We start from the raw sequence: 14,929 nt of genomic DNA on the forward strand, positions 1-14,929 counted from the left end.
ATACAAATTTTTTTAAGATCTTAATTGAGTCTGTGGGAACATTTGAAATCACCAAGGCAGAGAATATAAGGCCAGAAGAGGATCTAGGATAGTGCCTCAGACAACTACTCACAGAGAATCTGAGATGAATGGATCACCATCCAGCAAAGGAGACTAAGAATGAACAGAGATAGTCAGGAGGAGAGAGAGAGAGAGAGAGAGAGAGAGAGAGAGAGAGAGAGAGAGAGAGAGAGAGAGAGAGATGACCCAGAAGCCAAGAAAGAAAGGGACTATCCCAAAGGAGGCTATAGTTGACAGAGGCAAAAGCAAAAGAGATGTCAGAATGAAGACAGGAAAGAGATCTTTAGATATAGATGTTAAAAGGTCATTGATCACCTAGCACAGAACAGTTTCAGTGACATGGTAGAGTAAGAAAAGAAATAATTAAGGATTAAGAAGCCAAGTCTTCTCCCAAAAAATCTTCCCTTCCTCAAATCCTATTAGAGCAAATTTCCTATAGTACTTCTCTTGGTTTGTAGCTATTGGTCTATGTATGTATGCCCACTGTCCCCCAACCCACCCCAATGAACTTGGAAGTCTCCTTGAGAGCAGAGTCCATGACCTTCTGTCCTCTTTATACCCCCTGTGCCTAGCCTGAAAAAGGCACTAGCATCAAACCTATAAGTCCCAGCATTGCAACTTACTATGTTTTATAAACATGAGCAAGTTTTGAATCATCAGATCATGAATTCAAAGCTCGAAGAGATCTGAGAAGCCATCAAGTGCAACTCCATTTCATAGATGAAGAAAATGAGGTACAGGATCTCACAGGGAATGATAGAAGCAGGATTCAAACTCACTCCCTTTGTTTCCAAAGTGAGGACTCTCCACTGGACCATTGAACTGGGATGTCAGTGATGTCTTACCTTATCTTGTCCAGAAAAAAAAACTATTATATTATTCCCTAACCACCCTTTCTAAGCCCTGCCATCTTCTTGGCACCTATTTATTTTATTTTATTTTTGTTTTTTGTTCCAGTTCCCCTTTGTCTTCTCTCTTTTCTGATCAGAATGTCAATTCCTTGAGGACTCATTTGCTTCTTTTTGAATCCCCAGGACTTAACACAGTGTTTGATGCATAGAAATTTCTTAATAAATTCTCAACCTATCTATTATCTATCAATCGATTTGTCTGTCTGCATGTTGATCTATCTGTCATCTATCTAACCATATCTATTTGGATACATGTCAGTCTATTTATCTATCTATCTGTCAACCTGCATCTCCATTTCTCTCTCTGTCCATCTATCTTCGTGCCACACCACTTTTTCGAGTTAAATTTTTTCTCTTCTGTAAATGAGGATAAGAATGCTTGTGTAATCTTTATCATAGTACTAAGGAAATCACTCTGGGAGTCATTGGTAATAAATAGATACGTATATATTTAAATATAATTATTACTATTAGAATTAAAATTTTAATTAACCAGGATAAGGGTGAGCCAAAAAGTCTTTGGCACATGGGCAGCCATGACTTAGAAGAAACTGAACCTGAGGGTTTACTTGGGTACTGGAGGTATGGAGTAGTTCTTCAGTCTTCCTCCTGTTCTAATATAGACTACTGATCAGTGTCTCCAAAGCTGCTTCCCAAGGGAATTGGGACAGAGGGGGTGCAACCATGTAATATCTCCTGTACCCTTACTTAAACTCCCCCATAAGTTACTGTTCTTGTTTCTCTATTTTGTCTCTGTCTTGTATCTACTCTTTGTTGTGTTTCTCTGTGCTATCTCTCTGTCTTTCTGTCTCTAACTTGTCTCTCTGCCTTCTTTCATCTTGATTTTGTCTTGCCTCTGTCTTGTCTCTCTTTGTCTCTTGTCTTTTTTCTCTCTCTTGTCTTTATCTTGTCTGTGTGTTTTATCTGTCCATTTTGTCTGTCTGTCTTGTGTCTCTGTGTCTCTGCCTTTAATCTATTTGTCTTTTCTCCCTTTTTTGTCTCCCTCTGTCTTGTTTCTCTGGCTTGTCTCTCTATCTTGACTCTTTGTCTGTCTATCTGTCTCATTCTTTCTCTCACTACTTTTAAATCCATTATCATTTGGAGACCATGGTAAGTAACTTAGAGACCTGATAGGAAGAACTGGGTTAGAAAAGGGATCAGGTAATAAAGTGTCTTTACCCAAGTCTCACCCCTTCCCTTATCTCTGCAAAAGGGTCTCCAGAGGCCTGGAGTATTTCCCATGTGAGACTGGAGTTATAGGAGCACCTCATTCACAGCTCACTCTTTCTAAAGGCCCTCCCAGTGAAGAACTGGGCTTTGGGTCCGGGAGAGGGGAGAGGGAGAAAGAGAGAGATTCTCTGTCCCTGTCACCTGCTTAGTACTGTCACGCTCTGGCAGTTTTAGCTATTAGTGACCCTTCGGGCATTTAATTGATCCCCTTCCTAACAGGATGGAGTCCACAAGGGGTAAAATTGAAAATTCTTCTGTTAGCACCAGAGAGTTTGACCGCCAGGATCTATACCAGGTCACACTGTTATACTCCTAGAAGGGGAGGGAAATAAAAGAGTGTCCAGCAACCACCAACTGTCCTGGGGGACAGGTCTCCACAGAGGATTGAGCAGAGTCAGGAGAGGGCCAAGGGAACCCAGGCAGGATCTTATCTAAGGCAGCCTCAACATATATACTAACTACCAAGGTTGATTATCTAGACCAGATGGCATGCCCTATGAAATTTAACAATTTGATTTGACAAACATCAATTTATTGATAATGAGAGTAATAACAAAAAATTCATAGTGCTTTAAAATCCACAAAGTGGTTTTTCTCACAACCCTGTAAGGACAGTATGGTACAAGCATCCTTATGCCTACTTTAGAGATGAAGAAATTGAGCCTTAGAGAACTTGAATGTTTTGCCCACCACCTAATAAAAATCAGAGGCAAGATTAAGAAACAGACTTCCTAAGACTGAGACCAGAGTTGTTTCCCTATACTATGGAGAGGACACAGAAGTTAGAGTACAGGGCCTGGAGTCAGAAATTCAAATCTGGCCTCAGATAATGACTAGGTATATAACCCTAGGCAAGTCACTTAACCCTGTTTGCCTCACTTTCCTCATCTGTCACATGAGCTGGAGAAGGAAATGGCAAAGCACTCTAGCATCTTTGCCAAAAAAATTCCAAGTAGGATCACAAAAAGTTGACTAAACAACAAAAAACATAGATAAGCATATGCTTGCTTCTGAGACCCGAGGAAAGCTTGGCCCCACATGTGCCCTTTGCCTGCATGGAGTGATGAGGACTCAAGTGACTTACTGACAGACATTATATTTACTTGTATAATAGCAAGAGTGTTCTTTATGCTTGTCCCTCACTCTCCAAGAGGCACCTATTTACATCCTTTTCTGAATGAGACTTCCAGGAGAAAAGTCATATTATTGAGAGAGATGAAGCTTTCCATGACCCCATCCACACATGGTGTCTACCATCCACTACCACATGCAGCAGTGCACAAGGGAATGGATCTAGAGGATAGTCAGTAGGAACCAGGATGGGATAAGTACTCCTCTTACAGACCAGTAGATGCTGTACAGGTCAAACAAGGAACATTTTGCAGAAAACTCTAACCCATGCAACAAAACAAGAAATTTCCTCCCTCACTAGTACTATCTGTCCAAAGGTGGTACAATAAGATCATATCTCAAAAGGTGGAAGACCCAAGCAGGCAGCTAGTCAGTCAGCAAGCATTTCCAAAGTGCTTACTATGTGCATATACAGATAAGAAGGAAAAACACCAGTGTTCCTCCCTTCAAGGAGTTTATATTCTAACATGACAGATAACACACAAACTGTTATATCCATACAAAATATTGGAGAATGGGAGATAAACTCAGAGGAAAGACCCTAGTAAAGGAAGGGAAGAGAGGACACCCAGGGAAAAGGTGTGATATATATGAAGAGATGGAATATAATATGTGAGGAATAATAGCAAGAGAGCCAGTATCACTTCCAGTTAAAGCAGCCTGCCAAGTTATCATGAAGAAGCTCACATGAGCCAAGGTCTTCATCACTGAGTTGATGCAGCTCCCCAGAAAGGACTCTGGGATCCTCATTGATATCCTTTTCTTTTTCTTTCTTTCCTTTGGTTTTTGTAAGGTAATGGGGTTAAGTGACTTGCCCAAGGTCACACAGATAGCAAGTATCAAGAGTCTGAGACCAAATTTGAACTCAGTTCCTTCTAACTCCAAGGCTGGTGCTCTATCCCGCTGCTTCACCTAGCTGCCCCCTTTTTAGAAGGACATTGATAGTATCCATACCACTGCACACAATGCCTGTGATGGTTGTTATACAAAGGTTACCATTGATGACCAGTGTTGTTGATATTGATGTCAAGGGAATAGATATAGTCTTGGCAACTAGGATCTGAAAAGAGGATCATATTTCTATTTTGTGATAGAATTTGGCCAATCTCAGCTGGAGAGACCTTAAGACTCAAGCCAAATGCTTGTTTAGACCTAGATCAGTTTTTGCATTCCCTACACTATTTTTCAGAACAGAATCCAATAGGAGGTTGTTCCAGCCCAATTTTGCCTGTTGTTGCTTCCTTGCTTGTTCCCCTTCTGTGTAGACCTCTTTGGTCTCCAAATCAAGCTTGTGCCTTGGCCCATATTCTCTATAGCTCCAGTATCCCAGTCACCTATGTCACAGTGTCATGGAGTTCTTTGTCTTCCATTTCTCCAGGGCCTCAACAGCATGTTCGAAGTATATCTGGTGGGAAACAACTCCCACCACTTCATCGTCTCCCCCACCTCCATCCAGGGGAAGGCTGACATCCGAATGCGAGTGGCCCAGCCACTGGACTATGAGACTGTCTCCCGTTATGATTTTGATGTAAGTATCCTCCCCCCCCTTTTCTCTTGGCTGCACAATTGCAGATTCAGGCAATGGCCTATGTGGACTCCATCCCTCCTTAATATCTCTAAGAACCTAAAATAGGAATAGTCTTGAGTCAGGCAGTAGATGAGACTGAAGCAGGTTAACTTTTACCAAGGACAATAAGAGAATTTCTGTAAGACCAAACCAAGGGATGATTCTTCACAGGGATGGATACGAGAGGAATACACCTCTGAGTAACAGTAACAGCCCAACACTATGATTTGGGAGTTAGAGGCCAGAGCAGCTCCAAGTACACCCCAGAAATATTCTACCCATTGGACAAATTCCTGGCAACATATCAAGTTAAATATGACTGGGTGGCTGTATGTGATCTTTATGCATAGGTTAAGTAAAAGATGACTGACTATGGAATGTGAGTTGAGAAAAATTCTAAAAGGTCTCTTCTAATACCTCAAATCTCTCACTATCCAGATGTCATCCTCCTTGAGCTTTCTTTCAGGGTGAATATCATTTCTCCCTTTGCTTCTCACTACCCTAGGAAAGATAGGAGATGGGAAACAAATGGACATAACAAGATGGCAAAGTATAAAGACACAGATTATCTGGAAGGCTAAGGGGAAGAGGACATTGAAAGAATGAGGTGTGAGTTCAGAATGAAAAGGGAAAGGTGAGCCAAAACCTACTTCAAAGAACTGCATCATGTCCAAGTAGGTCTTGGGCTTTTTGGTAAAGGAGGGAAGAGAGACAGAGAGGACAGGTCTAGAGTAACTGACTCTAGGGTGCAGAGATGACAAGGTCAGAAGTGCAGAGCAGACCCCACAAGCAGGAACTTAAGTATCCAGAGAATGATGCACGTGGTCCAGGATAGGTATGTTGATGAGGATTCCTGTTTCCCTAGTTACGTATTGACCAATCAATGAGTAGAGAGGTCCTCACTTTCTCAAGCCCCCTTGCTTTCTTTCCTCAAGCTCAGAACCTCAGTAGCAAGAGCAACCAACCAAATACAAGGTAGCAGCCATTAGGGAACTATACCTTCTCTGAACACAGACCATTATATGTCCTTATTAGCCTAAGTGGTAGAGATCCAGATACTCACATTCCCCACTGACACAGTCCACCATCAGTCTTGCCAGGCAGGGTCAATAATCCAAATAACTTTCCAGAGAGGCCCGCAAAAGTAACAATTGGAAAAATGTAAATAGGCCATCATCGAGGTGTGGTATGTGGATAGGAGCCCAAGTGAGACAGGTAGGTATATACTTTGGTTTGAGATCAATAGATGATTCCTTACCCAGTGGGAACATAGCAAAGGTTGAAAACAGGGATTGCCTTGGAGGTAAAATGCTTAGCCATCTTCTCTCTTCTCTCTGTCTAGATGTTTGCCAATGAGAGTGTGCCTGATCATGTGGGTTATGCCAAGGTGAAGATTACCCTTATCAATGAGAATGACAACCGACCTATCTTCAGTCAGCCACTCTATAATGTCAGCCTGTATGAGAATGTTACTGTAGGGACAACAGTTCTGACAGTTCTGGTAAGTCCTCCTGTCTTCTTCCTCAAAGGTCAGCGATCTCCTCCAGATGAGTATATTTGATAAAGTTGGTAATAAATAATAATTGTTGATGTATTATTTTTATTGTGCTTTAAGATTTGTGAAATATATTATTTTATTCTCACAAGGAAATCAAGGCAGGCAGAGGTTAAATGACACGCCCAGGGTTACAAACCTAATCAATGTTTCAAACTGAATTGAGTTCAGGTCTTTCTGATTCCAAGTTCAGTGTTGTCCATTGAACAACCTAGCTGCCTCATACAGCAGAATTTTTCCCAGATACCTAGAGTCTTCTCTGAACATCTCCAGCCCCCCAGTATTAGCACTAACCTAGATTATGTGTTCAGTTAATTTCCATTGATTGCTGGAGACCAGATCATCCCTGGAAAAAACTGAGCAAATGGTATTCGATGATCCAAGAGGAGAATCCTAAAGACAGAATGAACTTTAAGCTGAAGGCAATGGGATAATCTGCCCAGTTGGGGAATAAACCTGGAAAGATATCCAGGGATAGGGTCCCACTCTGGTTAAGGATACAACCTCTAGGAAAGTAGAGGCAAATAAGAGGTTTAAAGGTCCCTGGCCATCTAGAGAGGGTACTACCCTCTACTACCTACAACCTGAATGACCCTGAACAAATTACTTCATCTTTCTGATCCTCCCTAAAATGAAGGAGTTACCAGCTCCAAATAGGTGATCTTATAGTGACTCTGATCTATATTTTCTCCCTCTTCAATTCATTCAAGCCTCCTCTTGTTTTCCCCTTAGTCCCAAATTCAGACATATATATGAATGTTCTCATTCCCTTTCTTCAGTTTCCCCACTCCCACCCCTAAGCAGAGGCAGGAGAATGCCTCTTTGGCTCATGGGGTCCTACGCTTATAAGTGTGTTTACTCTACAGACAGATGGTATGAAACTCTATTGAGCCCCCAGGCGCTTCCCATCTGACAGTTATTAATATTTCAAACAGATGTTTAGCTAGTCAGACTGTCAGACACTAAACAATAAGTCTGTGTTGCCATTGGTTGTTTTACCTCCCCCACCCTCTGGCTCTGCCAACCTTCACTAAAGCTTGCCCCTGCCATAAATCAACCTGTGTGTGATGCCACCTAGGGCCTCCAGACCAAATATGAAATGCTGTTGTATGAGGAGAGTCTGGGGATGGCTGTTGGCACATCCTTGACTATGCTCAGTTCTGGAGTGCGGATTATATTCATTCATTCATTCATTCATTGTACAGAAATTTATTGAGTCTACTGTGCACTAGAAATCGTGTTAGATACTGAGGATACACACACACACACACACACACACACACACACACACACATACACATTGCCTCCTCTCCCTCTCCCTTCCTCTTCATGTGTTTGTCTCACCATTAGATTGTATCTTCGTAATAGGTGCTTCAGAGATACTTTGTTATTCATTCTGAGGGGAAAAGTCCTACCAATTGAGGACATGAGGATAGACTTCCCATGCAATATGGTGTCTAATTTTGTCCTCAAAGGAAGCCCAAATTTCTTAGAGACGGAGGTGGACAGAGAGTGCATTCTAGGGATGAGAATGGCATCAAAACAGGAGGTGGAATACTAAGTGTGGGCAAAGGTAGGCAGACCAATTGGGCTGTAACATAAAATGGATCAAGGAGAGTAGTGACCTGGAATCAGATCGGGAAGGTTTTTGAATGCCAAAGTGAAGAGTTTTTGTGGTTTGCCTAGAGTGTTTGAGAACCACTGATGTATATGCAAGTGATATGGTCAGACTCACGCTTCCAGAATAGCAATTTGGAAAGTGCATGAAGATGGATTAGAGAGGGGAGAGACTGATTACAGGGAGGCCAATTAAGAGATATTGTAAGAGTACAAGTGAATGGTGATGAGGTCCTAACCTAGTATGGTGACTCTGTGAGGGGAGAGAGGGAGAGGTGATGATGGTGGAATCAACAAGACTTGCCTATTGATTGGATATGAAGGGTAAGGGAGAGGAAAGAGTTAAGAAAAACTCAGAGTTTGGGAACCTGGGCACTAAAATTTGCTATGTGAGCAGAGGACTTCCTCTCATGCCTCTGCAACAGAGTTGGACATTCTGACCACTTGTCATGTGCTTTGGATCCTGGAGGAGGCCTGCAAAGGGAATCATCATTGTTAATCTTCACATAACTTTGGGTCTTGACACCGCCCAGATATCCTATGTGACAGAGAGACACCTACAGAGAGTTCCCATTTCCTAGTGATCTGAGTCCTTTTCCATCATTTCAGACCTGTGATTTCATCAGCACGAGGATTTCCCTCTCCTCGGGCATCTTATTTGTAGCTTATTATCTTAGTGAGGTTCAATTTATGTCAGTAAAAGAGTCCCCCATTTTGACACTCTTGCCAAGGGCACTACAGCATCCTTTTTTTGAGTTAAATTAATTTCAGTGCTGAGGACAACCATGACGGTGCATGTGTAAAGGACCTGAAGGGTTTAATGGAGTCCAAGCTCAATGTGACCCAGTGGAATTACATGACAGCAATAGCAGCTGATGTAATAATAATATATATGTATATACATATATATATATATATATACACTCAATAGATGGTGCTGAGTGTTTGTAAAATGTTATTTTCTTTGTTCATCACAACAATCCTATGAGGTAAGTGATATTATTATCTCCATTTTACAGTTGAAGAAACTGAGGTACCAAACCTAAGGTTATTTTAGTTGCAAGTGGATGAGGTCAGATTCAGAGCTTCTTAACTATTAAGGCCAACACTATCTACTATGACACACTGCCTCTCTAGATAGGAAGGAAGACTGAGTTGAGAAGGTGATCAATAGAAGATCAATAATGAGAAAGGGGGAGGGAGGTTCCCATCTTGCTCCACTTCATTCCATTTGGGATAAGACATTTTGGGAATGTTTTCAGGATTAGGCTAGTGTATGTCCACAGGAGCATGACCAGGATGGTTAGAGGATCAATAGTGAAGGTCCTTCTATGAATGAGTTCCAGATGCAGAATTTGAACCCAAATTCTCTGACTCCAGAGGCAGGAGTCTTTCCATCATTCCATATTGCCTCCAAGATGACCTCTGAGGTCCATTCTAACTTTTAGACCTTGAGTCCATGACACTCTCCCATGCTAGAAAGGACAGGTCTTACACTGAACCTTTCAGTAGCTAGAACCCAGTATTCTAGAGTTTCCATGGAGGAAGAAAATTAGCCCCAAAGCTTATGTTTAAGAACAACAGCATAAACTCCTATTGAACACCTTATTAGTTTATTATTAGCTTAAGACATTAGGTTCAGAGATTTTTGCCATGAACCTGGGAAAGAATGGATATAAGAATTCATCAAATAAGAATCATTAGGGCAAATTTTCATATCCAAATAAGAGTTTGTCGACTGCCTGAACTCATTTCACCAAAAAACAAAGACAATAGTACAAACAAAGGCAACGAGATTTATAGTATGCTTAACGGGGATTTGGGTAACTAGATGACCCAGTGTATAGAAAACTGGACCTGGAGTTAGGAAAACTCCTATGCCTGAGTTCAAATCTCACCTCAGACATTAAATTAACTTTGTAAATCTGTTTGCCTCAGTTTCCTCATCTGTAAAATGATCTGGAGAAGGAAATGGCAAACCATTCTAGGATCTTTGCCAAGAAAACCCCAAACAGAATTATGAAGAGATAGACATGACTGAAAAAAAAAAACAAATTGTGAAAATTATAACATGTGAGTGGAAAGGATTAGTAATGTGAAACAACTTTGGGAACTTTCCAGATTGTAAGGGGCTTTGAATGCCAGCAAAATAAGTTTTAATTAAATTTAGTAGGCTCTAGGGGTGATGAAGATATTTTGAGCAGAAGAGTTATGGGCCCAGATATCTGTAAAAACTTTATTCTGGAAATTTTATGAATGAGGACTTGGACAAGGAAAATGGTAAAGTTGGGAAGGCAGCTAGAAATTAGGGTTTATCCTACTGAGATGATACTGGGAATAGAGAGTAAGAGAAAAATAGAAGAAATATTCCAGGGGTGGAATTAACCCCCCCCCAAATCCTTCTCAACTCAGTCTTCCTTTCTATCTATAGAAGCAATATGTCATAGTAGATAGTGCTGGCCTTAACATTTAAGAAGCTCTGAATCTGACCTCATCCACTTATTAACTAAAATGACCCTAGGCTTGGTACCTCATCTGTAAAATGGAGATAATAATATCACTTACCTCATAGGATTGTTGTGATGAACAAAGAAAATACTATTTTACATACAATCTGTAACCTTTAAAGCACCATCTATTTGCGTGTATATCCTCACCCCCTACTCAGAAAGAGAAGTAGGATTATTCAGGATGAGAAACTGACTTGGATTTGTTAGCACACTCACCTCTAGAGAGTTGTGGCCCACCCCTAAACTATCTCCCCTCCAGCTACTGGGGAGCCCCGGATCTGCCTCGAGGCAGAGAGATAGCTTTTCTCCTGGAGGGACTGAAATTGCAAGGCAAGACAACCCTTTAAAAGGTAGTCCAGTGAAGCCTGGGTACATCCAATAGTGAAGGACTGAGGCACACCCCAATGGACCATTATGGCCAGTGCCCTGAAGAAAGCTAACTAGATCTTCTCCTCCCTTAATCTAAACAAAGAAAGAGGTGGCCTGGAAGAGTGGAGAGAGAATCGGATGGAATCACTTGGATTCATTTGCTAAAAATGGCCTCAAAGTTCACCTAGTCTAACGGTCTCATTTTATTTGGGATAAAAATGAGACCCACAGACATGTAGGGATTTCTCTCAAAGATATATAACTAATTAGCAATGAAACTAGAGGTAGATTACAAGACTGTTTCCTCATATGTAAAATTAAGCAGCTCTGTTGGAAAAGATCAGGAATCCTCTTAGTTATGAATCCTCTGGAAATGAAAAGTGATGAGACTGATTATGTGAGATGTCCAAATATGGGGAGATATCTACTGATTCTGGATAGCTCAAGATGGCCCCTTGGATAATCACTTGGGACTATTGAATGATGGAATTCTGGGCTGTGCCAACTGTCCTGACCCACTGTGGCAATTCCCTCAGGGTGCATGCTGAGCCCAAGATCTTCTTTTGCATGGGCAGCCTTGCAGTCGGTCAGTCATTTACTATGAGCTAAGCATTATGCCATTGTGCTAGCAGGCATCATATGGAGGGGTAAGGGGAGGTATTTCTGAATAACATCAAATGGCAAGGTCAAAGGGCTGGCTAGGGGGCACAGTGGATAGAGCACCGGCCCTGGAGTCAGGAGTACCTGAGTTCAAATCTGACCTCAAACACTTAATAATTACCTAGCTGTGTGGCCTTGGGCAAGTCCCTTAACCCCCATTACCTTGCAAAAAAACCTAAAAAAATGGCAAGGTCAGGATGAGCTCACTGAGGCAACTGTGTCTTCCTATCACTGCCCTGTCAACCCTTCCTCTGGAAGAGCACACAAGGCAAATAGTCTCATATCCCCTGTGGTGCCATCCTTGTGCCACCCTTCCCTTCTTGCTCACCAAATCTATTAGATGCAAGGAATAGCAAACCCCTTCCGTGCAGCCATGCCCCCATGCTCCCATTCCATCTGCCTGGAAGTGGCTTGTTCCATGTTTGGAGAGCTTGTTTGGTGGCAGTGCCCATGGAGAGGAACTTGCAGCTGACATGCAGGGGTTCCCATGAAACCAGCACCTGCCTGAAAGGGGAGCAGCAAGACTGAAGTCCCAGGCTGGGAGAGGAGCTGGGAGGGGCTACCAGGATCTGCCTTCTCATAAGCAGTGAAAGATAACATCATTCTTCAGCCTTTAGAGACTCTTTCCTTTGGGAACTGGTGCTTGGCAGGAAACACATGAGTCTTTGTGGAGGAGGAAAAGGAGACAAATGTAGGCTTAATAGATATTGATATATTTTTATAGTGTTAATAATAATAATGAGAAGAAACATTTGTATAAAATTTTAAGATTTGCCCAGTGTTTCGATTCATTAGATTCTCACAACAATTCTGAGAGCTAGGTGCTTTCCTTATGCCCATTTTTCAGATGGGGAAACTGAGGCTGAGAGATTAAGTAACTTGTCCAAATTTATGCAGTCAATGAGTATCTGAGATAGTTTTTAAACTCAAAGTCTTCCTGATTCCAAGTCTCATATTCTTTCCACTTGGCTGCCTGTGTTAGGCTTGGGGGTCAGGAAAGCCTTAGGTATTTAACTGGTTATTGGAAGATGGGCAAGTCAGTCTCAGTTTTTCTCATTATGATATGAGGCTCAAAGCAGATCATCTGAAATTTTGAAAATCTGAAATACTCTTTTAATGTCATTCTTTTTGAAAGGACCTTCAGGAGGCTTCCACTGACCTCAAGATGGCCTACTACCCTTCTTCCTCTTTTCTCCTCATATTGTGAAAGGGAAGGAGGCTGTATATGCAAGCCAAACCTCAGGACTATTCTTGCTTATTCACTTTTGGGTCCAAAGCTTTAGAGACTCCCCCACCTCTTTCTGTCTAGGGTTCGTTCCTTTGCATCTAAAGTAGGTCCAGATCACTTTGCCAAATTCCCAGCATCCAATTATAGTGAATAATTTGTTTTTTCAAATTGGAAAAAATTAGAAGATAGTTATAATAAGTTTATAATCCCACCCTATCTCTCAAAGACTAGGTTTCCCCTAATTGTCACTTTGTGATAGGAGACCTCAACACCCCTACTCCTCCCCTCCCTGCTCTCTCTCAGATACAATCAGCTCCTAAAAAGAACCTGCTTGCTGAGTGAGAGTCAGGAAACATCAGGAGTATGACCCACATACTGTCCCGCCTTGTTCATTTTGCCCCCTTCATCCCCATCCCTGTCTTACTGGGCAATCCCCTTCATGGGACTGCAATGTTCTCACACCTCCCCCACACACACTTAATTTTGGGCAAGGCCAAGACTTTCCATCTCCTTTGCTGCTAGAGGGGATGAAGTTATAGCTGCTTGCTCAGGGACTGTGAAATTCCTTCTCCCTGACCTTTTCTGTGATGTTATTAAAAGGTTTCATGGCTAGTTGTTTCAGAAAAAAATTAAGGCAAAAGTAAAATATTTCAATATCCATTGAGATCAGAGGCAGAGTCTCCAGAGATCAACTTCTCTCCCCTTTACTTCCACCTCCCCCAGTCCCTCACCACTACCTCTGCTTGTTATCAAGTGCTGCCCTTCCTAAAACCGGAAGAAAAATGGATTATTTTCTGGAGGTCTATTAATTACACCAAAAGGGGTCATCTGGAGTGGTTATGGAATCTCCTCCAGTAAAGACACAGAAAAGGCATCCTTTTGATTGTTAAAGGATGAGGTGTGTCTAGGTAATGGTAAATCTGAAAAGGACCTTAAGCATGTGAGGCTGAAAGGGGAGCATCCACAATGCAGGAGGAGAGAGAAAGAGAGAGAGAGAGAGAGAGAGAGAGAGAGAGAGAGAGAGAGAGAGAGAGAGAGAGAGAGAGGAGTCCTATTAGTTCTGGGTACCATATTTTTTTAATAAACTTTCCCTTTTTTAACCAACAAATATCTGACTTCTTTCCTTCCCATGTCTTCCTCCCCTAGTAAGAAAGAGCTAGATGGTCTAGATGTTACAGGAGTCTTTAGCCCTTGAGTATGATTTTTCCTCCCATTTCAGTGAGGCACTGTGGCCAAGTGTCATTAAGTGATATCTGGCGACAAAGTGGCGACAACTTAGTTAACTCAAACCTTTCTCAAATAATGGAACTCAGAGATAGGTTTGGGTTAACTAAGTTGTCGCTACTTTGTCGCCAGATATCACTTAATGGCACTTGGCCACAGTGCCTCACTGAAATGGTTTTGGGAACTGGAGTCATGATTAAGAAGGATGGCCAGGGGCATTCACTTTGTGCCACCATAGATGAAATTCTTGGACTGGTACAAGACAGACCAAGTGAAAGCATTTTCCAAGAATGTTTTCATTAATCAAGAACAAAAGTCAGAGGTTTCAACATGATCAGATACCATTGTAGTTCTCACCATAAATGATGCCAACTAGAGATCCAGCCCATTATTCCCATGACCAAGAAGCTTCTGGAAAACCAAAGTCTGAGTTGGGAGGAGGGAGTATGGTTGAAGTTCTGAGAGAAAAGGCCATACTGATGATTGTCCCTCGAGAGACACATAAGGACCATGGTGTCACAGGTGCTGCTGAAATATCTTGATGCCTCACTATTATGTGAGGGAAAGTTTGTACTGAGAATCCATCAAGAGAGACAGGTTAAGATTAATCAAGTTGTCACTTTCTCACCAAATTGTGACCATACTCAGCATCTTTCTCAATAGTGTGCCTCAGGAGAACCATCTTAAGCTTGTTGGACTTTTCTGACTATTTTTCCAGACCACAATGAGGCACTGAAATAGAATTTGGAGAGGCCTATAGGATGGACTAACTATCCAACAGGGAAAATTTTCACAAAAATATGGACAAGCCCTGCATGGGAGAAGATGGCATGGTTGGGTTGTATTCATTATCAATGGGCATGAATA

The 14,929-nt window shown here is 41.8% G+C and overlaps 1 protein-coding gene across 1 annotated transcript in view; it reads left to right on the top strand.

The window, feature by feature from the left end:
• LOC141522654 (cadherin-23-like) overlaps positions 1 to 14,929 on the top strand; it is a 420,576-nt gene that overhangs the window by 362,283 nt on the left and 43,364 nt on the right. The window contains exons 12-13 of the mRNA XM_074236182.1: positions 4,711 to 4,860; positions 6,242 to 6,400. Coding sequence (XP_074092283.1) covers positions 4,711 to 4,860; positions 6,242 to 6,400 — 309 coding nt within the window. The remainder of the gene's footprint in view (positions 1 to 4,710; positions 4,861 to 6,241; positions 6,401 to 14,929) is intronic.

This window comes from Macrotis lagotis, chromosome 4 (genome assembly GCF_037893015.1).
Source record: "Macrotis lagotis isolate mMagLag1 chromosome 4, bilby.v1.9.chrom.fasta, whole genome shotgun sequence".
Lineage (NCBI taxonomy): Eukaryota > Metazoa > Chordata > Mammalia > Peramelemorphia > Peramelidae > Macrotis > Macrotis lagotis.